The sequence below is a fragment of the Monodelphis domestica genome, chromosome 4 (assembly GCF_027887165.1).
Source record: "Monodelphis domestica isolate mMonDom1 chromosome 4, mMonDom1.pri, whole genome shotgun sequence".
Classification (NCBI taxonomy): Eukaryota; Metazoa; Chordata; class Mammalia; order Didelphimorphia; family Didelphidae; genus Monodelphis; species Monodelphis domestica.
Window position 1 is genome coordinate 88,841,848 of NC_077230.1, and position 26,784 is coordinate 88,868,631.

The following is a 26,784-nucleotide window of genomic DNA, read 5'->3' on the forward strand; positions in this document are numbered from 1 at the left end:
ACCAAGGCAGAAGGTAAGGGTTAAAAAAAAAAAGTGAGGCTGCCCTCTAGAAATGTAACTAAAAACATCTCAGAGATTCACAGAGAAATCTGGAAGGAATCTAAAAGACCATCTTTGTCCAACTTCCTTATTTTAGAGAGGAGGTTAAGAAGCTCAGAGTTGGAATCAAAGAAAGTCGCTTGGTGACTAGTCTAGCATTGGTCAAACACAGAAAATGTTTGAGCTATTCTCTGAATCTAGAACCTAACAGTAGTAAAAGTAAGTAGGACTGGAAAAATTCCCACATATATTAGCTACACAATCTTGAGGTATGTTTGGGATCTTCATTAAAGGACTTGAATATCTGAAATGTATCTAATAATCTGCAAGAATATTGCATTTTGAGATTCATTCCCCCATAAGATTAAACTTATTCGAGGGAATTTGAAAATTACCCAAATGATGCTGATATTAAATGGAGGTCAGTTTTTAGTCATAACATATACATGAAAAATAAAGGCTGAAAAACAGTAGTTTTTGTCTAATTACTTATCTTATTACATTTATTCCTATGGGGTAAACACTTACCTCTTTGACACTGTGTGTCACTGCCCATATTAGAAAAACTCTTGACATCACCTGGAAAGAAGTCAGGACTACAGAAGAGGGAACAATTCCTGAAAAATATTTTAGTATTGGTAAATTCACTAAATTGAGTGTGTAGCATTTTATAAAACAATTGAACATATACTAAATTTAGTAATTAGAACTAAATAATATCTTAAGGTCCTCACAAAAGAAACTTGAAGTGTCAACATACAGTCTCAAAATGTTTCTTTACTCAGAAACTACATGAAGCATATACCACAATCTAAGTACATTTACTCCAAATATAAAGCATAATCCATAGAAACAACTCTTAAAAAAGCTTTTCAAATAATCAATGAGCAACCCCCCATTAGAAACTTTTTATATATTTTTCATCTAGGTAGAAACACAAATTATAATTTAACCATTAAGGTTGATCACAGAGGAGGAGGTATGAAAATGTACCTGCTTCCTATCTTTGAACAGGTACAGTGGCAGGGGGAATGGGTATGAAACACAATATGAGTCAAGTTAGCTTTAATGTACTGGTTTTTTCCCCTTTCTTTCCTTTTTTTTTCCTTTTAAACTCTTACCTTAAGTGATCATACATAAATAAAGTATCTGAGTCCACATTTGAAGCCAGGACCTCCTTTCTCCAGTCTAGCGCTCTACCAATCTAGGTAGTCATCTTCCTTCCTCCTTCACTCCCTCCCTCTTTCCTTTCTTTCCTTCCTTCCTTTCTTTCTCTCTCTTTCTTCCTCCCTTCCTTCTCTCCCTCCCTCCCTTCTTTCCTTCTTTCTTTCCTTCCTTCCTTCCTTTCTTTTTTTCTGCCTTTGTTATAAGGATGGGGAAGGTGGGAAAAATGAGGGTAATATTAAAATTAAAGATATCAATAAAATTGTACTTAAAAAGAAACCATCACTTTAAAGTATCACATCAATGTTATGATCACTCCTAGCTTAGAGACATCTAGGGGAACTCCCACAATCTAAATTCTGAATTGACAGATTTCAAAGCTGATTCTTTCTTTGTGTAGTGAGATATAAGATCAATAAGGATTGGCAGGGACAGCTCCAGTTTTGTCTTTCTGCCCTTGGTGTCTTTATGTCTTTTTAAGGTTCTCTGTGGCATACAATGCTTGATGAAGTAACACAACACAATGTGTATTTTATGTATTTTAATAGGTACTTCTACTCTGTCTTTAATTCCTGCCCAAAAATCTACTTACTGTTTTCTTGGGCATACCTCTCTCTCTCTGAGTTTTCTGTTCATGGTACTCTCTACCCTATAAAGCTCTCTGCATCACCCTAGCATATCTTTCTTTGCCTTTGAACTAACATCATTTAGGGAGCACATTCAGATTAAGTTTAACTTAGTAATTTTCTTGGGCACTATTGAATAAACATTGAAATTCTTTCTCCTTAACTCTCCCTTTTTTAGATACTAATCAAAGAATTCATTTCGACAAGCATCTATTAAGAACTCTGCGCCAAATGTTGTGTTAGGTACTAGAGATACCAAGACAAAAAACGGAGCTTACATTCTCCTGGGAAGAAACAACACATACATGGATAGATACAAATTACTTATAAAGTAACATGAGAGGAAGCACTAACCATTGGGAAATGAAGAAATAAATGGCTTGAGCTCCATTTTGAAGGAAGCTAGGGATTTCAAGAAGAATAATTTTCCAGGCATGGAGGACAGTATGGATGGATAGAGGTAGGAGACAGAATGCCATGTAAGGGGAACAAGTACAAAGAACAGAGAGTAGGCTAGTTTAGGTGGAAAGAATTATATGAAAGGGATTGATATGAGTTCAATTTGAAAAAAATTGGCTGGAGTCAGACTGTGAAGAACTTTAAATGCCAAATGGAAGGGCTTCAATTTTATCCCCAAAATAAAAGGAAGCCACAGAAGCTTCTTGAACAGGGGAGTAACAAGAGCAGATATGTGCTTCAGGAATATCAGGCTGGCAGTTGTGAGTAAGAAGAACTGGAGAGGGAACAGAGTGAAGGCAGAGGGTCTATCAGTTAAAAGATTGCTCTAAGAATCTAAGCAAAGAGGGGGCAGCTGGGTAGCTCAGTGGATTGAGAGCTAGCCCTAGAGACGGGAGGTCCTAGGTTCAAATCTGGCCTCAGACACTTCCCAGCTATGTGACCCTGGGCAAGTCACTTGACCCCCATTGCCTAGCCCTTACCACTCTTCTGCCTTGGAGCCAATACACAGTATTGACTCCAAGACAGATGGTAAGGGTTTTAAAAAAAAAAAAAATCTAAGCAAAGAGCACAGCTAGGTGGCACTGTGAATGGAGAGTCCAGCCTGGAGCTGGAAGGATTTGGGATCAAATCTGGCCTCAGACCCTTTCTAGCTGTGACCCCAGGCCTAGCTCTTGCCCTTCCATCTTAAGAGCTGTTATTTAGAAAGGGTTAAAAACAAAAACAAAAATCAACTCTAGGCAAAAAGGTGATAGAGGTTTAACCTATGTCCATTTATCACATAGATAATGTTTTATGTGATTGTCTCAACCTATTAATATAGTCTAAGCTCCATGAGGCCAGAACTATTTGTTATCTAAGCTCTCTTCAAGGACCAATTATAGAGAATAATTCACAATAGGCATTGAAAACGAATCTGCAAAAACCGTATCATGCAAAACGCAAACAGCAGTGATGCTTCACAGTATGAATTTGATTTCTTGGAGTCAAATATTAAGTCTGGTCAAGTTATTAAGGGCACTGTGGTAATACCATGAATGTGATCCTGTACAAATCTTAACATCTGTGGCTATCCATTTCCTCATTTATCAAAGAAAGGACTTAGTTCTACATCTTTTCAAAAATTTCTATTTTGGTAGCAGTTTACCTGAACTGCTGGTGGAAAGTTTAGGAAGAAATCAACAGAGCATGACAAGTGATTCTGCAAACATAACTATAAAGTGGCAAGACACTCCACGAAGTGAACCCAACAAATCTTCCTATCACCTTCACAGGGGTGATATATCTAAAGACATCCAGTTAACAAATTGATTGGGGCCATACTGTCTCTGAATTTCCCTCTGGAGAAGATATCAATCATCTTAAGTTTAATAGCAGGGAAAGGAAAGCTATATTTGCAAGTTATTTTGTAACTATAAAAATCTAATCAGCTGCTCATAAATTTGTAGAGTAAGGACACTGTTGTGTTTTGCCCACCTCTCTGTATTTGTCTACAATTTCATGTCTTCTTATATAGACTTATATATACATTTTTGACCCTTCTCCATATTGAGTGATAAGCAGGGTTACATTATTTGCAGTTTCCTGAAGCTGGGCTTAGACAGGAAGTTAAGGAAGTTAAGCAATGGAGGAATAAAAAAAAAGTAATAAAGGGAGGTGAGAAAGAGTAGATAGAGTAATATACAGTCAAAAGAAGTTTCTAAAAAGTCAACTAACTCAGCACTTAGACATGAAGCAATAAGGCAAATATCTGTGGTCTTTTCTCTGATTATTCTCTTCCTCATTATGGTTCAGCTGTACTTGGTCACAGGCTCTCAAAATAAAGGTACATTCCTAAAGATTGGGAATCAAAGAATAATAATAATAATAAAGGTTACATTCTAAATGTTTTCATTTTTATTACTAGTAGGGCAAAGTTACAACTATACAAATATTTCTTAGAATTCATGGCTAAGTGGGGGGCTGGCCTTACCCTAAACAGTAGACTTGGGAGCTACGGACAAGAGGAGGGCCTAAGATTTCCTTATTACCTTCCAAAGCTAGTCTCCCCCTGCCAATCATTCCTTAATGAATATCACTGTAATTGGATCTAACAACTCTCTTTTTTCTTATTCCTGAGGGCTAGAAAATTGACTCACCAAACTTGTTGGGAATTGCATGGGAAGTAGAAGCCAATAAACTTTAAATGAGGGCCTAAAGGCACTTGAAGTACATGGGTTTTGTAACAACTTTTTCAACAAGAGGCCTTTTTGTTTTCTTTTGGTGTCATATCTATATTTTAGATGGCTAAGGTTGTTTAAAGTTTGAGCTCTGATTAAATACAAATACATTTATGAAATAAATATCACCCAGATTCTAATAATTTTTGCTCTACAGAAGATAAATAACATTATCTGAAAAGATAAAATCTGGAACCAATATCTGGAACCAAACTACACGAACCTGCATAGTTACTCATAGCAAGGAAGCAATGACTCTGAAATGTGATAGCAATTTCCCCAATCCCTGAATTATTACTAATTACTATTTCCATGGCAACTTAAGCTTATGAATTGTTATACAATTTTTAATATTTATTAGTGCTTTAAATATTTCGGGTCATGCAGCTAACTGAGGCTGAAGAAAAAGAATGGTATGCATTTCAGCTCTGAGACAAATTTAAGTACCATTTCTTTTTAATAAATCAGTTCAATAAAAATTTCTAAAGCACCTACATACAAAGAGCTGAGCTAGGTGCAAGCACAAAGGTGGTAATGAAGTTCAAATAAGACAGTCCCTAACACCATGGAGCTTGCTGTGATATGAGCATCTGGCAACAACAGTTTCTATTATTTTGTATTGTGGTTAAGTGTATGTTTTACTTAAGTATGATTCATTTTGCATTAGTTTTATTGATCTTTTCATCTGTGTGATGTTAAGTGGTAGTATGAAATATATTACAAAAAATATACAAAAGAGACTGAATCAAATTTATTCCAAATAGGATTAAGTTGTAGTGTTTTTAAAAGACTGACGAAGTGATAAGAAAACAAGAATATCAATGTTTCTGAATTTAAAACACTGCTAAAAATATGATGTTTAAGTTAGAGGAATGTGAAAAAAGTGCTATATAAAATCTGAGTGGGGAAGAGACAAAAAATTAGAGGAGAGACATCAGGAAAGGTTTCATGGATAAGGTCTCATCTGACCTGGGCTTTAATGGATGGGTAAAGTACAAGAGGCAAGGAAAGGGTACAAGGTCTCTTTAAAAATAGGGAAGAGCATATAGATAGATATAGATAGATAGATAGATAGATAGATAGATAGATAGATAGATAGATAGATAGATAGATAGAGATAGAGATGCAGATAGATAGATATATACACACATATACATATATATATATATATTTTTTATTTATTTGTTAAAAACCCTTACTTTTTGTCCTTCTATCAATTCTAGGATGGAAGGGCAAGGCCTAGGCTAATGGGGTTAAGTGACTTGCCCAGGGTCACACAGCTCGGAAGTGTCTGAGTCCAAATTTGAACCCAGGCCCTCCTGACTCCAGGCCTGACTTTCTATCCACAGAACCATCTAGCTTCCTCTAGAATTTGGGCTTTTGCTCAAAGGCAGGGAAACTCAGAGGTAAAGGAGTGTTTGAGTATGATTAGTAGATGGGATAAGACAGCATTTAAGGAGAAGTTGGGGGATATGCCTTCGTTAAATCTGGAAAAGTAGGATAATGTGAGACAGAAGATTCTAAACAGTTTGGTGAGCAGAGGGAAGTTACTGAAGATTTTTGATTGAGTGAAGATCAATCAACAAACACTTATTAAGCATTAAGTTTAGTCTAGGTGCTAGGGACAGAAATACATAAGTGAAGTGATCCTTGCCCTCAAGAAGTCATATCCATTTTGTAAGAACTGGAATAATATTTCTACCCAGATATATATTTTATAAAGTTTATTAGAAAGGGTAGATAATCATTCCAATAAGTAATCTGACCACATGGTCCCTAGACTGCAAGTCCCTTCCTCCTTCCCTTTCACCTGCCCACTCTGTTCCCAACCTCTTCCTTCTTCCTTCTCTTCTGTGTTCTCCACCCCTCAAGCCCCAAAGCCTTGACTTTTATTGATGTACAGCACATAGAGGGACACAAACCCGGTGCAACTGTGTTATGTCAGGAATGTTTGATGGACAGGTCAAGCTACTCAGGAAGGGGAGAGAATGAACTTCCTTGACAAAATTCCCCCATCCTTTGGGAGACCTGTCTCCCCAATGGATCATTTAAATATAACTATCTTATAACTCTAAATACCGTCTAGCTAAAAGTACATATAATATTGAATTTTTCTAAGAGGCAGTTACAATTGTTAGAGATGAGAGTAAAATACAAAAACTGATTGATAGACGCATTGACAAAATGCCAATTAGGGAGAAGCACCCTTTGGCATAAGAGTTTTCATTCAGAATAAGTATGTTGAATCCCCTTCAATTCAGTTCATTATATCCCAAAGTTCATTCTGGATCTTTGATGCAGTGTGTGGCTTCTTCAGGAATCTTTTCAACACCTTCTCCAAAAGGATACACTTTCTTGATTCAGGATGATGGCAAGTTTCTTTTCCTGAAATTTCTCCAAAAATTTTTAAACCTTGGATTTTTAGGATAATTATACAATCCCCAGAGGAAGGTGATGACCAACACCAGAATCACACTGGGATACATGACTGAGTTATGAGGTATATGAAACAATTGTCAAAAGAAAAAACAAAACAAAAATAAATCACCCCAAAAAAAAGAGTAAAAAAAAATATGAAAGTCTGTATAAAAATAATACAGAAATGATAAAAAACAAAAAAATCTTACATATATAAAATTCTGAGTAAAAAATAATAAACCTGTAACAGGTTCTTGAATCACAGCAAGGACCAATTAAAGTGACTTATGTCCCACAAGCCTGTAGGACAATAGCAGCAATACAGCACTTTACCCATTTGCAGCCAGGACTACCAGAAAATTGCCAAACTATAAGAGAGAAAGGACTAAGTTTCAGCAGCAAATGGGAAAATCATTCCCTGGTCTGATTTTACCATCACTGTCAGGGATAAAGGGAGCTAGGATGATAGCCAACCCGAGGTACTTGACTCAGAATATTGCACATGGAGTGTGGTTCAAGGGAGTCCTGCATCTTAACATATATCAAGCGCCGCAACCTCAATTTGCACACTAGGTTCAAATCCTTTCATATTGGCATAGAAGTTCAACAATACTCCCTGGATTGGATTTGGTCTATTTTGACCTCGTGCTACTTGGCACTGTACAGTGGCTCTTTTGTTCCCTTCTCTTGGAATCAGACATAATCATTAAACAACGTCCCATAACATTTATGGCAGGTTTCCATAGTCTAAAGATTTTTGGGTAAGCATATTACTAGGGCTAATAGATACTATAAATGTATACTGTAAAATGTATCCTTCAAGGCAAAAAAAAAACCCATTAATACTGATTTTATGTACTTCAACTACCACCAAGGTTAGGAAAAAAGAAAGAAAAAAAAATATCCTATTTTACAAACATAAAGAGAAAAAATAATTTAAAATAATTTCACAGTTCATATTCCATGTGACAATGTGCTAGCCAAGCGAGGCACAACACAAAAGGTGCTCACTCAAAAATGAAATTTATATTACTCTTAACTTGGCCAGGATCCACAGTGTGAATGTACATAATTTCTTCACCAAGTAAAAGTCTTTTAAAAACAGTAGTCCAACAACTAATACAGATTCTAAAAAGTACCAAAAATCCCTAAAATTATAAGAGCTCATTTAAGGACAATAGCAAACAAACCCATTATCATTAGGATTCACATGACTTGCCATGATATTAAAAACCTTTGAACACATGAATACTTGTCACAAGTTCTACAAATTTAGCCAATCTTTCAACCTTGGAAGAGATATTTTTTAACAAAGTCTGTTAATACCATAATTCCAAAATTTGGTGGGATAGAAACCCAGAAAAACCTCTGTACTATTGATGAAAAGATGTAATTATAATAAATCCATCTTGAAGCTACTTGGCTTCACAAGAAAAATCATTCCCAACTATTGGATGAGATTATAACAAATCACAGGTTAACTAAGCCACTTGGGCACCTCCCTCCCTCTTGGTATGAGACTCTAACAGTGTAACAGAACTGTCTCCAATATGTCCCAACCATTTTCATGTGGAGATGAGGATTAAAAAGTGAAATTCACTGCAGATGTCATCCATTACATTTTCAATAAATGCAGAGATGGGAAAATACAACAATGCCATTTCACTTTATTTCAACTACAAATGGGCCCTCTTGTTACAAACAACTCAGAGGCAAACAATAATCAGTCAGAGGTAGGGATGCTCCCAAATATATGAAAATCACTTCTGAAGACCCATTAAAATAAATTTAAATTATTAGACAATTAAATCCTCCAAAAACTTTCATACAGGTTGAAACCAGTTTGATGGAGTCTATCCATCATCATCATATATGTGACAATTAACAAAGGCAAAAAAGGAACAAAATACTGTTTATGGGCTTTTTACAATGATATTAAGGAGAGTCCTTAATGGTCTGGGGGGAAAAAAAAAGCAGCAACTTCCCTGGCTGGGTCGCTGGTTCTTTTTCAGGCAAAAAGCGTCCTTTCCCTTCTCTACTGCCCCAGGGAGCCCTTAACTCTAATCCACAGGATTAATTTAAGGGGTGTCTCCTCGCTCAGCACTGCACCTAGCTGAGCAAAGCAGCAGTAGGAGCCAGCAGTTTCGCGCACCGGGAAAAGTCTTGGTTTGGGACTGGGCTGGGTTCCTGTGGTCTGGCGGGGACTTTACTGACCCACCCTGGGCTAAAGTGAAAGAACAGGGGTGGGGAAACACATGGGAGGGAGTTTTCTCACCAATCCATCTGGGGAGGCTCTTTAGATGATTCCGTTTCTCTTTCTCAGCAAGTTTTGTATATGCAGACAGTCAAGCTTCTCTTCTTAAACTTAACTAAAGCACTCACACAAAACTTTTCAGAATAAAATTAAAGGTCCTAAAGTCCCATCTGGGTTGCCAACTGTAAGACTTGGAATAATATTTCTACCCAGATATATATTTTATAAAGACAATCCTCCCTACAAGTAACCTGACCACGTGGTCCTTAGCCTGCAAGTCCCTTCCTCCTTCCCTTTCACCTTCCTGCTCTGTTCCTGACCTCTCCCTTCTTCCTTCTCTTCTCGGTTCTCCCCCCAACCTTGGGGAAAGCCCCCCAAGGCTCCCAAAGCCTTGACTTTTATTGATGTACAGCATGTAGAGGGATGAAAACCTGACGCAATTGTGTTATGTCAGGAATGTTTGATGGACAGGTCAAGCTACTCAGGAGGGGGAGGAAACGAACTTCCTTGACAAAATATCTATATAATAAAGGAGATTAATTCAGAATAAGTAGAAAAGGTAGAATAGAGATATAGTGACACAATTGACTGTGATAAATCTCTAGTCCATATAGGTGGAAATAAGAGCCTATACTAGGGGGTGGTAGTGATGATATCGTAAAGGAAAATAAAAAAGGACTATGTTATACTATACTTGTTCAGTCATTTCAGGTTTGACTGACTCTTTTGTCAATCCATTTGGGGTTTTCTTGAAAAAGATACTAGAGTGGTTTGCCATTTTCTCCTCCAGCTCTTTTTACAGATGAGGAAACTAAGATAAATGGTAAAGTGACTTGCCCTCAGTCCCGCAACTAATAAGTGTCTGAGATTTGAACTCCAGAAGACGAGTCTTCCTGACTCCAGGACCAAATCCCTCTATCCACTGAACCATCTAGTAGCTTTATATATTATACCATAAATATCAAATAAAACTGACTGTTATCTGGATAACTGTACTTATGCCTCTGGATTTCTAAATTGTGCTGTCTTTAAATCCTAAAATGAAATATCTTAGTAAGCATCTCTGCTTAACACTTTAATTAAATTCCATTTAATGGATATGACAGACTAAGAGAAGCTTGTAAAAACTTATCAGATAATGCAGAATGAGTAGATGCAAGAGAACAATTTACAGAATGACTACAATATAAAAGGAAGCAACTTTGAAAGACTTAACTCTTAACTCCTTTATTGTTGTTATTTGTTTCCTATAAGTTCAAAGGGATAAAAGGAAAAGGCCTCCCATAGAATCTTATGTCTATTTAGTTCTTTTTTGTTACAGCAAGGAGCTGTGCCATCAAGAGTAGGAAATAGCTGAAAAAATTAAGGTACAATGTAACTGGGTCATGAGTAATGAAGAAATAGTTTCAGAGAAACTAGAGAAGATTGTTGTAGACTGAAGTGAGCAAAACAGGATCAATTTATACAATAACAACAAAGTTGGAAAGGCAAAAAAACTCTGATCAAAGAAATGACCAGCTATAATTCCAGCAGACCAATGAAAAAGCTTGCTATCCAACTCCAGTCACAGGTGAAATATTCAAGATATACTTTTGAATGTGGCTTATGTAGGAATAGTTTTGTTTGACTCTCATTTGCCACAAAGTTTTCTTTTCTATTTTGAGGGGAAGAGGAGAATGAAAGAAAGAGGAAAAATCAGAAAGAATCATGACAAACAAGACGGCTCTGAAAGTTATACATGTTGAATTTATTAAACATTTTAAAATAATTGCAAGCTGCATATAAAAGACTCAAAGTTATATGTATGGTCATTTTATGTCATTTTACTTGATGTTTGTAGGTTCAGAAAAAAAAAACAAGACAGGAGGAAGAATGTTGTGAGAAGTTGGTGGGCAATGATAGTGATAGGGGAAAATGAAAAGTGTCAAGAAAACATTTAAAACTACAAAGAAGAAAGCAGAAGAAAGTTTATGTGGGGATTCAAGCAAGTATGGAAGGGTTTCTGTGTTTTTTTTACTTCCATGTTAAATGTAATATACATGTAAAAATAAGGTGAACATAACAGAAGTTCACAATTTTACATAAGATCCTCTTTTATGCTTTTCTTAGTATAATAAAATTTTTATGTATGCTGATATTCAGAAAATGTATTTTTTAAAAATCACCAGTATGAACTTAAAAAAATTGTTTAGATGTATTTTTCCCCAAATCCTTCTAAATGACTTGCCCGGAGTCACACAGCTGGAAGTGTCTGAGGTCAAATATGAACCCAGGTCCTCCTGATTCCAGGCCTGGTGTTCTACCCACTTGCTATATTTTTAAACTTTACTTTAGCTGAAGCATAATAAATTCTGTGCCAGCCCCTTACCTGTACTTTGTATGTCTCTCTGCTTGAAATGTGTTTGTTGTAGACAGTCTATTGTAGGGTTCTGGGTTTTAATCTACTCTGCTATCCTCTTCTGTTTTATGGGTGAGTTCAACTCATTTACATTCATACTTATGATTACTAACCGTGTTTCTCTCATCTTCCTCTTGTTTATCCTTCTCTCTCTCTCTCCTTTCAACTGTCACTGTTCATAGATGTTTTGCTTTTGACAACTGCTTCTCCGAATTCATATCCCTCTCTTAACCATCCCCCTCACCTTTGATCATCTCCCTCCTCCTCCCAGGTCCCTGTCTATGAAGAGATTCTATAGCTAATTTGGTGTGGATGTTATTCCTGCTTTGAACTAATTCCAATGAGAATAAGGTGCATGCCTTGCCCACCAACCCCCCCCCCCCCGCCCATCCTCCACATATTGACCCTTACATGACTCTTCATATAAGATCATTTACTCCCTTCTATCTCTCCTTTTTTCTTCTCCCTGTGTATTCCTCATTGTAATTCATTATTATTATTTAAATCATCTCATCCTATTCAACTTGGTCCCTTCCTTTGATGTATCCTCTCTGTCCTAATAGTGGTAAAATGCATGAACCTCCCTCTCATTGGAATCAGTTGAAAGCAGAACAGCCACACTCAGTTAGCTATAGAACCTATATCATGTTTTGTCGAAAGTTACACAGCTCTGAACAATGCCTAATAGTATCTTTCACAGATCAGACACTTAATAAATATTTGCTGAATGATTATCAGTCATTTAAGAAGCACAATGGGCCTGAAAGCCCAATTTCAATTCAATTCACAATGAGAACTGAGAGAAGTAATCATTAGACTTTCATGGTATGAAAGAGTTCTACTGTGGTCCTGGGTAATGCTACCATGCACTAGCCATTTAAGAAACTATACCTCCCAAAGTTACCTTGTTAGAAGGAAGAGTCTACCTGTTAATCTATGTCCACTATTGTTTACCAAGTTATCCCAAGTGTGCCCACGCCAACAAATCCCTGATTTCTACAATTCTTTTATCTGGTCTATTATCTGGTCATCACAGCTAACAACTAAGTGTTCCTTTTATTAAATCGTTTATAAGACTGTCATAAAACAGAAAAGACGGGGTCAGAGTAGAATGAGGTACTGTACCTGTGGAGTTGGAGGAAGACAATCAAAGAGAATAGCCTTTTTACACGAAATTGGCACTGGGAACAATAATAACACAAAGTATTCAAATACCTAACACATTAATGAATCAAAACAACTGTAGGGTTTCATCTTACACTTTCCAAAAGGGCAAAAATGATGGCAAAAATGAGAAAAAATGGCAACAGTTGATGTTGAAGGGCAGGAAATGTGGAAAGACAGAGACACTCATACACTGTTGGTAAAACTGTGAAATGGTATAAATATTGTAAAGCAGTTTGGAATCATGCAAAAAAAGTGACCAAAATGTCCACACTCTTTGAACCAGAGACTCCATTACTGGGCTTGTAGCCAAAGGAAGTCATCAATAAGTGTCAATTCCCCATATACTCCCAAATATGTGTAGGGCCACTTTTTGTGATAGCTAAGAATTAGAAACAAAGTAGATGCCCATAACTGGAGAATGGCTAAACAAACTGTAATTTTTGAAGGTAATTAAATATTATTCTGTTGTAAAAAATGTGATGGAATACAAAGGAGCATGGAAAGCTCTATATGAACTCATGCAGTGTGAAGTAAACAGGGTTGAGAAAACAATAATGTAAATGAAAAGCTGGGAGAATAGAAGAGATTGGGAAACAAAAACTGGCCCAAGGCAGGGAAGTGAAAGAGAATAAGAACAAGATGGTTGGGAAGGAAAAGGAAAAGAGAAAATGAAGGTGAGGGGGCATAATGAAGCTAAGAGAAAATAATTAAGAGAATAGTGGGCCAGAAAAAAAAGAAATGAAAAGGAAATTAAGACATGAAGTCAGGGAACTATATAGAAGAAAACCAAGGAAGAGCATATATATCACAAAGGAATTATCTTTCTATACTACTTTCTATTCATTGTATTGACGTAGGTAAATGTTATTCTGTAATTTTATTAACTGGCTAATCTATCTCAAAGGATATATTTATGCTTATACTATTTAGAACTTTGCATAAACTTTAATCATATCTTTCCTTAGCCTTTATCTTGTCATAGTCAAACTGGCAGATTCCCTCCAAAAAAGATGCTAATAATTTGCAATTCAATAAGAAACATGCATTACCTGTTTTTCTACAACTCTACAATCAATCTTATCATCAATTCTATTCTACCTCCTGTAACAGCCAATATGGAACAGCCAGCTAACGCAGAAATGTTTTTCATGACTTCATATGTAAAATATGCATCTTTTTTTTTTTTACAATGGGTGGGGGAGAGGATGGATGGAAGGAGGGAATTTAGAACTCAAAAATAAAGATAATTTAAAAAATTAAACAACAACAAAGTATGAAATACCACCCAAATTTGACATATCTAAGGCTGGCTCTGTGAACAATTTTACAATATTTTCTGTGTTTTGTTTTTCCTTCTAACGATGCTGACATATTAATCATGCTTCATCCTCACAGCACAAAGAGCTTTCACATACATATCTAACTTGAGATTGAAACATTCTGGGGGCAGCTAGATGGCTCAGTGGTTTGAGAGTCAGGCCTGGAGATGGGAGATCCTAGGTTCAAATCTGGTCTCAGATACTTCCTTGCTGTGTGGCCCTGGACAAGTCACTTAACCCTCAATGCCTAGCCCCTACCACTCTTCTGCCTTCGTCTAAGATGGTAGTTAAGGGTTAAAAAAAAAAAGAAAAAGAAACATTCTAGGTGCTGTTTATTGTCGATAATGTTAGTTCCCTTTACCAATGAGAAAAGCAAAGCCCCAGGAAATTGTGTTTTGCTCCAAGTCACAGATTCAATAATTGCACTAGTGGGATGAGCCTATCAGCCTGTTAAAACAGCTAAGTGAACTGAAGTCTCATGAGGAACCTGGGCCATTTCTCTATTATGAAATATCCTCACTAAGCTACTTCTCTTATTTTGCCTAAGTACAGATTGTTATCAAGAGGAAGAAATCTTCAAATGAGAAAGTATCTGATAGAACATCTACCAAAGGCAGATAGTAGGCAAACTGTTTCTATTTGACACAAAATTTACTTAGACTATGTTCAGTAGCAGAGAAAATTAGTACAAATGTTAAGTGGGATTTCTTGATCCTTTATTTTTTAAATTGTATTTATATCCTTAGTGCCAACACATAGCAGGCTTCTAAGTAAATGCTTGTAAATTGTTTGATGATTAGTCTTCCTGTCTTTAAATCAGTTCTCTAACCATGACAAAATTGTAGCCTTAATCTGGGAATAATAGATATAAGGAGTGATGGTAAGGCTGTTATTTCTCTTTGTATCTTGTTTTACTGGGTTTGAACTAAATTAAACATTTAAAAAAGAACATTTTTCACAGGTGTATATGCACAAATGAACAAAGTAAGAACAAAATGAACCTGGCCAATGTCAGACTAATCTTTCTAAAAAAAAACTTGTTTTTTAATGTTGGTACAATTTGGGTCCCTGAAAGACACTGTTTTTCACCTCAACAGTTATACATCCAAGTCCAAAGGCTACTGTGCTATAGAATTACCTAGTTTGTTTCCCAAATTACTTTAACACAGGTTCTTAATGGGAACTTTTAAAAAGGATACATGAGACTTTTATTTAAGTAAAATCAGTTGCTTCTGTAATCCCATGTTCTTTTTTTTAATGCATATATAAACATCATTCTGAAAAGCATTCCATAGGTTTCACCAGACTTCATCAGAAAAAGGAACAGGAAAAAAAAAAAGGTTAAGAACTCTTGCTCTTAAGATGTTTATTGCTGTAGGTCAAATCTATTCTTCTAGTCTTTCACTAGATGGCACCAGCATGCCTCAGTACAACAATCCTGAGTTCTGAAGCAAGTAGCACTTAGTTATCATAATCATTTTAGATTTGTAAGAAACGTGAGAAATCACAAAAACCATGAGCCTCAGGAGCATCAAATTCTCTCTCTTCATTTTACAGATGAGGAACTTAAGTGGCCCCAAGAAGTTAAAATGATTTCCTCAGTTATACAGGTACTACAGTAGAGACTTCATTCTGAAGCCACATTTTAAAATCCCAAATTTAAGTGCTTCTTGTTTTACACCACCTTATCCAACCTATTTATTTTGCAGAAAAGGAAACTTCCTCAGGTCAGTTCCCAGGGTCCCTTCAGAAAATGTCTAACCAGAAAAAAAAATTCTTTTTATAGCCAACAAAAACTCCTTTATAGAAAATGTAATAATTAATTAACAGGGGCAAATAGGTGGCTCAGTGGATAGAAAACCAGGCCTGGAAACAGGAGGTCCTTTATTTGAAACTGGCTTCAGGCATTTCCTATCTATAGGACCCTCAGCAAATCATTTAACCCAACTGCCTAGTCCTTACCACTCTTCTGGCTTGGAACTAATACTTAGTATTAATTCTAAGGCAGAAGGTAAGGGTTTTTAAAAAAATAAAAAGTAATTGCTGAAAATCACTTAGGATCTTAGATTTACACTATTAATTAGAGAAATGCAAAGGTACTACCCCATACCTTTCAAATTCGCTATGATGACAGAAAAAGGAAAATGACAAAACTTGGAGGGAATGTAGGAAAATTGAGACACTAATGTACTGCTGGGGGAGTTGTGAATTGATACAAACCATTCTGGAGAGCAATTTGTACCTACATCCAAAGGGCTGTAAAATAATATATATGCCATTCGACTCTGCAATACCATTTTTAGGTTTGTAATCCAAAGAGATAAAAAACAAAAGGGGAAGGACCTGTATGTACAAATACATAAAGCAGCTCTTTTGTAAGGGCAAAGAATTGGAAAGTGAGGAAATAGCTATGAATTGGAGAATGGATAAGTTATAGTATATAATTATAATGGAACACTAATATGCTATGAGGAATGACATGCTGAAGGAACTCAGAAAAATCTGGGAAGACTTGCACAAAATGAAGCAGAGGGAAGAAAGCAGAACCAGGAGAACAATGTACATAGTGATAGCAAATACTGCATGATGAAGAATTATAAATAACTTAGCTATTCTCAGCAATGCAATGATTTAAAACAATCCTAAAGGACTCATGATAAAAATGTCATCTGCCTGGAACAGCCTCCAGGAAGTGATGCAGAGCGAAAGGAGCAAAACCAGGAGAACATTGTACACAGAGATTGATACATTTGTGGTACAATTGAAGGTAATGGACTTCTCCATTAGTGGCGGTGTAATGTCCCTGAACAATCTGCAGGGATCTAGGAGAAAAAACACTATCCACAAGCAGAGGAAAAACTGTGGGAATAGAAACACCGAGGAAAAGCAACTGCTTGACTGGGGGGGGGGGGGGGGGGTGGGGCACACGACCAAGGAGAGACTCTTAATGAACACTCTGGTGCAAACACCAACAACATGGAAATGGGTTCAAATCAAGGACACATGTGATACCCAGTGGAATCCGTCGGCTATGGGAGAGGTGGGGGGGGAGAAATGATCTTTGTTTTCAATGAATAATGTTTGGAAATGGCCAAATAAAATAATGTCTAAAAAAAATGTTATCTGCTTCCAGAGAAAGAACTGAAGGGGTCTGAATACAGACCAAAGCAAACTTTTTTCATTTTCTTTCTTAATTTTTTTGTTCGAGTTTCTTTCCACAAAAGGATTAATGTGGGAAAATGTTTCACATGGTTATATATGTTAAAATCTATGAGTTTGCTTACCATCCCAGTAGACATGGGGGTGGGGGTGGGGTAAGAAAATTTGAAACTCAAAATTCTTTTTAAAATTTTGGAAACTTTTATATGTGATGGAGGAAAAAATTAAATTAAAAAACAAACCAAAAAAGGATCACAGATTTAAATCTGAATAGATTTAAATTATAGATTTAAATATTATTTATTTTATATAGATTAATATATATAGATTAAAGCTGAAAAGAGACCTCTTCATTTTATAAAGAAACTAAATTTCAGAGAGGTTAACTGTCATGTTTGTGCTCAGAGAAAGGATTTGAATTCAAGTGTGCCTAGCCACAAGTTCAGCATTCTAACTCTCAAACTATAATTCCCCTCTTTCATGCCAAAGAGACAGTCCCCACATAGTGAAAATTTGTCCATTCATTACTCCAAAAGTGACTTTAAAGCACCTAAATTGAATTTGTTTTCCTATATGTCAATCTCCTTATTTGTTAGTTTTAGCTACTTTCAATATGAAAAGCCCCATACAAAAGTGTAAAACCATCATCACATCTCCCCATATCAATGCAGGTTTGCCATCTAGTGACAAAAGTGAGTAATTGCAGCCTACAAGGAGGAGGTAGGGGAAAAGCTGTGGTCATTCTGCTTTCCAAAATGATTTCTAGAATTTCTAGTCTTTTACATTACTGCCAAATTATTGTCTTTAGGCAGAACCAGTATCCACCTAACTCTCTTAGAGTGAGTTGTGAAGTACATGCAAATTCTGGTTCTGCAGCGACTCCACTCCATATGTTAAAGTTGCTACTTGCCAAGGTAACATGCTGACGTTTAGAACATTATATTAAGAGGGTGCTAGATTGTAGAAACCAAGATCCGATGACTTGCCTAAAGCAACATGGCTAGTAAATTGTAGTACTGGAATTGGGATTCATTGTATCCGATTCCCAAATCCACTGAAAATACCTGGCTATGAAAGCTAGAAATTGCACTATGACTGTGGAGAGTCGGTAAAGATAAGTTTTAAACATGTCCCAAATAAACCCTCTCTCTACTCTTCCTGCGCCTTATTAATACAGAGCCCCTTGATTAGCAACCTTGTCTGACATGCAGAGGGGAGGAAAAGAAACGGTGAGTTCTTACATGCACCAAAAACACATGACCAAACATCGTATGAACAACATTGACACAGCTTTTCTCATATTCAGCTGCCTCTGCCATTATGCCCAAGCTCCTCTGCCAGGCTTTTCAGGATCTCCATAGTCTGGTACCACCTCTATCCATTCAACATTATTGCCCACTCTTACCCATAAGCAGCCTTCACTCTCCCATTGATGCACTAACTCCTATGTCTTTGCCATCTGGTGGTAAAAAACAAGCCCCCCTCCCCCTTTTTCCTCCTCTCTGCCTATTCAAGGCTTATCCACCTCTTACGGCCTAGCTCATGTCCCTTCTCCCCTAGGAAGGCATGAAGTCTTCCTAGATCACTCCACTGCACAATGACCCCTATATCTCCCAAACTCACAACATTGTCAATATCCTACTTTATTGTTCTCTCTTATTTAGCACGTAATTTTCTGTTTCATTGATACTTCAAGTAGGCTGTTAGCTTTTATTGGGAAGGAACTATGCCTTTTTCTTTTGCATCCTTTCAGAGTTCAATAGTTAGGCACAGACCTGGTGCTCCATACATGTTTGTTAAATAAATGTCAAAAGGCTGATATTCAATACAGGATGTCCTTGGCATTAAGAGAGAATACCATCAAAAGTTCTTGCTAATAGGAAAATCTATGACTAATGTTGCATAGAATAATAATAAAATATTAAGAGCCAAAATTGATCTAAGAAAAGCTTAGGGAAGTTGAGTGACTTGCAAAATCAAACTTCAGTAAATGGATTCAGATCGGAACTTAGATTTCTTATAGTATTATTATCTCCAATAATAAAGGAGGAGGATACTGGGGGATAGGGACATGATAGCTAGCTGTCAAGCTTCTGAATGTAAAAGAAGGGATTAAAGAAAGATGAAACTTTCTGTTTGATCTTAGAGGACAGAAGTAGGAGATATGGGTGGAAGCAGCAAAAGAGATCAATTTAGATCTACTTTATTTACCATTAGAACTATACCAAAGGACAATGGTGGGCCTCCAGGGCTAGTGTGTTCTCTCTACTTAAAGGACTTCAAGTGTGAATTTTAGATTTTACTCTACCCTCCTTAGTCTTTAGAATTGGGATAAAAACTAGGAGCACAGACTTACCCTGAATAGTGCCAAAAGAGCACACAGGAAATCTAATGTGGACTCGAGGTTGCGACACTTGACATATGTTAAGTTGTAGGACTTCCTTGTATCTACACCCTTTGTGAAGTACTCATACAAGTACCAAAATTTGACTATCGTGCTAGCTCCCTATATCCCTGAGAATGAAAAAAGTCAGACCAGGGAATGACACTTCCCTATCAAAATAGAATTTTAGTTCCTTTCCTTCTTATAGTATGGCAACTTCCTGTGGTCTTGGCTGCAAATGGGTAAGTGAAATATTGCTGCATTCTGTCCTACAGACTTGTGGGATAGAAATTACTTAAAATTGGACCTGTACAAGGGCCTATTATGAATTTATTCTTGCTTATTCAACATTTTATTTGGTATTTTGATTCTGATTTTGAATTTTTTTCTTGTTCTCCCAAAAATTTAACTTTCTTCCATATTTTCCCCATTATATACATTTTTTGATGTTGTATTGTTTTTTGTTTGTTTTGTTTTGATTGTTTTTGAATTCTTTTAATAATTGACTCATACACCCCCATAACTCAACGATGCATCCTGAGCTGAACTGGATTTTTTTTAAACACCCACTTCAGGGGGGTAATGTAAAATTATTATTATTCTAAATTGTAAAGTGTAAATTCCTTTTGAGAGTAAGAAACATGCTACCTCTCCGAATCCAGAAACTGAACTATTTGGAGAAGACACCATGAAGATTACTTCACAGACCACAAGTTGCACGAGAAGATCAAGAATGAACTTTGGGTGTGGTTGACTGAACATTTACTTGTATGTATATACTCTTATGCCAAAGGGGACTGCCCCCTAACTGGCTTTTTGTCAATGTGCCTAGCAAAGTTGGTATGTTTACAAGCCCCAGCGGAGAGACTAGTCTTCCTCCGTGACAAATCAGAAACAACTGACTGACCCCCTGGGCTGTCCTAAGCCAACTTTAAGCCATCACTGGTACATGTGAGACACAGGAAGTGATGTAAAGAACTGCCTATACATTTCACATCACTTCCTGTGAGCACTCTCTCGGCGTTGGGAGCTTTTGGCAGCATTTGGCGTGCTTGCAGCTTTGGCAGACTTTGGCAATGGAGGTCACTGGAAGGAGCTCTGTAGCGTGGTTTAGGTGAGGCGGTTTCCCTAAAGGACTTTGGTGAGTGTTCAAATTCTGTGATTCCACATTTTCACCCCTTCCCTCCTCTCCATTGCAGGCAAAAGGAAAAAAAACAAAGCAGAAACAATGTTTTCTTTTGTGATCATATTGTTCATTATTTGTTACAATAGAATTCCATTACAATCATATACCACCATTTGTTCAGCCATTCCCCAATTGATGGACATCCCTTAAGTTGCCAGTTCTTTGCCACCACAAAAAGAGCAGCTATAAATTTTTTTGTATAAAAACTTCCCTCCTATCTTTGATCTCTTTGAGATACAGACCCAGTAGTGAAATTGGTAGGTCAAAGGATATGTACAGTTTTATAGTCCTGTGGGCATGGTTGCAAATTGCTCTCCAGAATGGTTGTATCAGTTCAAAGCTTCATCAAGTGTATTTAATGTCCCAATTTTTCAACATCTCCTCCAACATTTATCATTTTCCTTTATGGTCCATATTAGCCAGTCTAATAGGTGTGAGGTAGTCCCTCTATTGTTTTAATTTGCATTTCTCAAATTAATAGTAATTTTGAGCATTTTCCCACATGACTAATGATAAATTGAATCTTGGACTATCTTAACTCAGAACTAGCAAACTATGGCACTGCACATACATGCCAAAGGTGGGAATGCAATAATTTCTAATGATGCCCTATCAACTGAACAGCTTAATGGATGAGAAATTTTAGCATTCTCCCAAGGCTTTACAAAACACTGAAGCTAATTTTGGCTGCCATTATCACACACATACAACTTTACTGACAGCAAGACAAAAAATTTGGGCTAATATCTTTATATTTCTTTAGCCTGTATTTTTATACTTTTATAGGGCCTTAATTTCTTTGTGAATTAAGCAATTTCATATTAATTCTTATTGATTATATTTGGTAGATAAAGCTAAGGAACTTTCTTCATTCATTCATTCATTCATTTTACCAGCATTTATTACATTCCTCTGATGAGCAAGGTACTGTACTAGAGCCTAAAGATATTAAGACAAAAGGAATGAATGTTCAACTGTACTAAAGGAACTTGGATTTCACATGTGTACAAGACAGCTAAGTAAATATTAAGTATATAGGAAATAATAGAAGGGAGTAGGGGGTAAGCTACACTTAAGCTGAACCTGGAAGAGTGCTAGGAATTTCAAGAGATAGAGGTCAGGAAACAGAACATTTCAGGCACAGGAGACACTGTGCAGAGAAATTTATGTATTGTAACAGCAAGAAGAACAAGTGGGCTGGAATAGAGAGTGTGTGCAAGCAATGTGTTATTATCAGTTAGGAAAGATGTATGTTTGAACAAACCTGTGAAGAACTTTAAATTCGAAACAGAGGAATTTGTATCCTATTCTAGATGTGGCAAGAGAGAATCACTAACGGTCTTAGAGGAAGGCAGGGTCACAGTCGGGCCTGTGTTTCAGGAATAACAATTTGGGAGCTGTGTGGAAGATAGATACTTATTGTATACATTCTGTTGCTGCTAACATTCAAGTGAGGGATGAGGGAAGAGGTGGGGATATTTCCACTCATTTCATTGATTGGTCAAGGCCTATTGATGGAGTTGTTTCCCCAAATGACCATTATTTACCTAATAATAATAATATGCCACAAGCACCATATGCACAACATAAAATAAGTGTTGGAAAGACCCAATTGGATGTTTCTAGGCCCTCCAGGAAGGTTTTAAAAACTCAGGACTCCAAGGATCCAATAAAATCATTCAGCACGTTTCTTAGACTTGCAACCAAGAAAGAATCTCTGGAGACAGGTAAACTGGAGTCTAGGATATCTATACAACAGTAATTATAGCTGGAGAATATCCAGGGAAACAGATCAAGAGAACACCTAACATTTCAATATTCATATGGGTGTGTATTCACACCTCAGAGTACTTATCTTTACTGCACTGATACTATTTCAAACACATGGTAGGGAAAATGGAGAGAAGAAAAGGTTCTTTCAAAATAAGGATGACATTTTCAGGTACAGTTCTCAAGATTTTCATAGGAGTAGACAACTCAATAGAAGATGCCACTGTGAGTGGCAAGAGTATCCTATTTGGATTCCAAATAGGATACTCTTGCCACTCACAGTGGCATCTTCTATCAAGTTCAACTGTTTAGACCCTGCCTCAGACATTTACTGTAGCTATGGTGCTCTGAATAAATTATTCAGTCTCTCAGCATCAATTGCTTCATCTGTTATAAGTGGATAATAATAGCAGCTATCTCAGACAGTTTTTGTGAAGATCTACTGAGATAACCTATGACTTTGAAAACTTTATATAAATACTATTATTGTTAAATATATATATTTGGCTTCCTAATATACGCCCATGAGATTCAAACATAATAAGTTACTAAGGAAGATCCTGACTTAATTTCATCCATTTACTGTTTTCCAAAATATTGGGGGGACAATTGGATGATATATGAGAATAGTGGGAAAGAATACTTGAAATAAGATCTATCCTGGAAAATGTGGCATATTTTGGTCCAATAATCATGATCCAAAAGGATCACTATCTTTGAAATTCCTATTTCCTGGGTATTCTAGATTTCTTAAAAGTTAATATTTCCCCTTGATTGATCTATTACTTATTTTGGCTGAAACACCTTTTCCCCTCTTTTCTTTTTATTCTTTTGGACTTGGGTAATCCTGACTATAAGTATAGCACTCTATCCACTCACTCTCCAACCAAGGTTTAACTTATCCTTCCCACAAAGTATTAAAGTTTAAAAAAGAAATTGAACCAAGTGACTCTTAATTAGTTGAAATATATAAGAAAATCTTTTTTTGTGGATTTAGTAGGATCAGGGGAAATGGGCTTCTAAGGCTAGCCAAAAGCCTTTGGTCTCTAGGGGAACTTGTCCCATACTTCATTGGTCTGCCAAGGAATAAAATATATGGAATCAATATTCTTTAGTAATATTTAACCGTACACTATTTGCTAGATACTTCTTAACTATACAAATCTCTGAAATGAATTCATAGGCTTCAGGTTCAGTTTTTTTCTATCTGTGGTTTTACTTTCCAAGGTTTCTGTTGTCAGTGGTGGAAGTCTCTCTGCATATCAGCACTTCTGCTTTAAATTTCATTTTTTTCTACTTCTGTTTTCACTTTTTAAAGGTTTTTTTTTTTCCTAAGCAAATAGCAGAGGGGCAGGAGCACATATGTGTAATCAGCAAATGCTTGCTTGCTTATATCCACAATTTCAGCCATCCATAGTAGATCTTGCAATTGGGGGGGGGGGGCTATATCTGAAATGGCAATTGTGGCCACAAATAAAGGTCTCCAGTACCTAACCAATTATTAAGATCAAATTACAAATACTAAGCCCTAGGCATCATACATACATATGACAGAAAGACAGCAAGGGCTAAGTGACTTGCCCAGGGTCACACAACTACAAAGTATCTAAGGCCACATTTGAACTTAGGTCCTCTCAGCACCAGATCTGGCATTCTATCTACAGTGGTACCTAACTGCCCCTCTGTCATAATTTAAGGCAACTCAGAAAAACACAAAAAAGTTAACATTTACTTCAATGAACACTGTTAAAACTTATCAAAAAACAAAACTTGCCAGATAAGAACTAAACGTATTTACTAATTCTGGTGAGCTCTTAGAGATACCATTCTGAAGGCCAGATTCACTTTTCACATGAAAATATTCTTTCATCTTACAGTTTACTTAAAGACGCCCTTTTGCAACCTTGTACTTTTCACATCTAGTCATAACTAGTGCTGAGGCCCTCAACTGATGCTAAGAGTAAGGGGGCCATACATCATTAAAAAGTGGAGTTATTTTAAAAGAAATGAATATGAGTGCTTCTATATAATGATTCAACAGCCTTATGAGAGAGAACTGACTTTAATAGCTTTGGAAAATGAATAAAACCCATCATCATTTTCCTTTAACATTCCAACATTAACATTCAACATAAGCATGAAAACTGAAGACATCTGAAGTTTCCTTTTTTAAAAGTCTTCAATTCCAAGCTATTACTTATGGAAACAGGAAAGAAATAAACCCTTATTTCAAAATTAAACTTGTACGCTGCTTGAAGAAAAACTTTGAGTAATGATAAAAGTGTAAGAGGAAAAAAAATAGCATTTTTGGAACAAATTTTGGGGAATCTCATCAAAATATGAATTCTCAATTCAAAAAGTAAAAAGACTTTATTAATAGATCTTCTAAATCTCAGTATATGTCAGGGTTTGAAGTATAGCTGGAAATAAGGCATGCTTTCATCAGAAACATTGCCAAAAATCTTTCAAGCACTAAAAAAATTTTTAAGACTCTTCATATGAAAAGGCCTTAGTTTGCGCAAAATCTGACTTGAACTTTTTTTAAAAGTAGTGGGTATACTCAGGACTTCGTCTTGAGTCCTCACTGTCCCCATTGATGATTCTGTTCTAATATAGATGTCCTCTTATGTATAGTGTGCATTTACACTATAAACAAAGTTCTCACTGCCCACTGATGAGAATTTTGTCCAGACAATGAATATTTCCCTGATAAAGTGTGAAATCCTTGCCTTGTCCAAACTTGCCCAACTGAAATTTTATTAAAGATGATTCTCAACCAATTTATAAGTTTTAGCTAAATCTCTGGACATGGCATTTAAAAAGCAGGCAGGAGAGTTATAAAGGTAAGAAAAAATGAGGGAAAGGGACAATGATAAGTGCTACCCAGATTCCAAGACTTAGTTTCCTAAAGAAGCCTGGCCTCTCTTGCAATCCTAAGGGAAAATATACTGTAGAGAAATTCATATCCAGAGGAATTTTTGCCCCAAAGAGCAAACCTGGACCATACCCTTCGTTGATAATATGAATTATATGTAGACTGTGATAGTCCAGAAGACTTGATGATGTCAAATACTTTTACCTCATAAGGGACTCCCAACTTCAGGGTAATATTTTTTAAATCTAGAAGACTGTAAAAGTGAATGAGGCTCATTGGAGAGGAAAGCTACTTAACTCATCAGCAATCCTGAATTATTTCTGGGGAAAGGTATGCATGATTGGTAAAAATCAAGAATACTGCTCAAAGTTAGGACGCTATAGTATATGGGTCCCTGTAACAGAGGTCTCACCAGAGAGGTAGACAGCTTTACTCTAAAAACCTCAAGTTCTTTCCCCTTGATAAAGGGCTGGTAGGGGGGATGGGGTAAACCCCAGGATAATGGATGCTCACTACAAAGGGAAATAGGGTTGTCCTGCCTGCTTATGAACTCTAGTGTACGTCACTGTTGTTGCTGGATTAAAAAAAAAAAGCTTCATATATACAATATATTGTTGTCCTGAGTGCTTGCATGGGCAATTTTCCTTCTGCTAAGAAAATTTAGAAATAAACCACATTCTGATGTTTCCAGAGTAAAAACCCCTGTATAAGAATATAAGCTGAAAAGAAAGCCTAACTATGGAACTGAACCAGGTCCATGTAAACCCCCAGATTTGATGCTGGTCCATATTTAGGCTAAATAAAAGATAATTTCTCTTTATCCACATGCTTATTAACCCCTCAAAGAAATCAAGTAGGCTTATGAAGAATGATTTTTTCCTTACCAAATTATACTGTCTTTTCCCCAAAATATGTTCAGTCATCCTAGATCAAGTCTTTCTTGCACTCTTCACATTAGAATGTGTTTATAAAGAATATTTTTATTTGCCCTGCCCTTTAAATTTTCAAAGAGACATATGTACTACATTATCTCATGTGATCCACGTGACAACCCTGATAGCTTGTTAGGAAGGTTTCATTATGGTCATTTTACAGATAAGGAAAGTGAGGCATGGACAAGTTTTAATTAGTATTGATGTGAACTGTATGATTCCTAATCAAACTCATACCATATTTCTATCATGACTCTCAATTATTGCCTCTACCTAAAGGCAGTAATCACTGTTTCTAAATTAAGAAATTGAGACATATAGGCAAAAAAATTTCTTTTGAAAAGCATCATTAAAAGTATTTTTTAAAAGGGGAAAAATTTTTATAGCAAGTTTCTTTGATATAGGTCTCATTTCTTAAA

At 36.4% G+C, this 26,784-nt stretch overlaps 1 protein-coding gene across 1 annotated transcript in view; it reads right to left on the reverse strand.

Annotated features, from left to right (window-relative positions):
• The window catches only part of HACD2 (3-hydroxyacyl-CoA dehydratase 2), a 115,582-nt gene that overhangs the window by 37,555 nt on the left and 51,243 nt on the right, over nucleotides 1–26,784 (reverse strand). Inside the window, exon 4 of the mRNA XM_007493801.3 lies at nucleotides 568–656. Coding sequence (XP_007493863.2) covers nucleotides 568–656 — 89 coding nt within the window. The remainder of the gene's footprint in view (nucleotides 1–567; nucleotides 657–26,784) is intronic.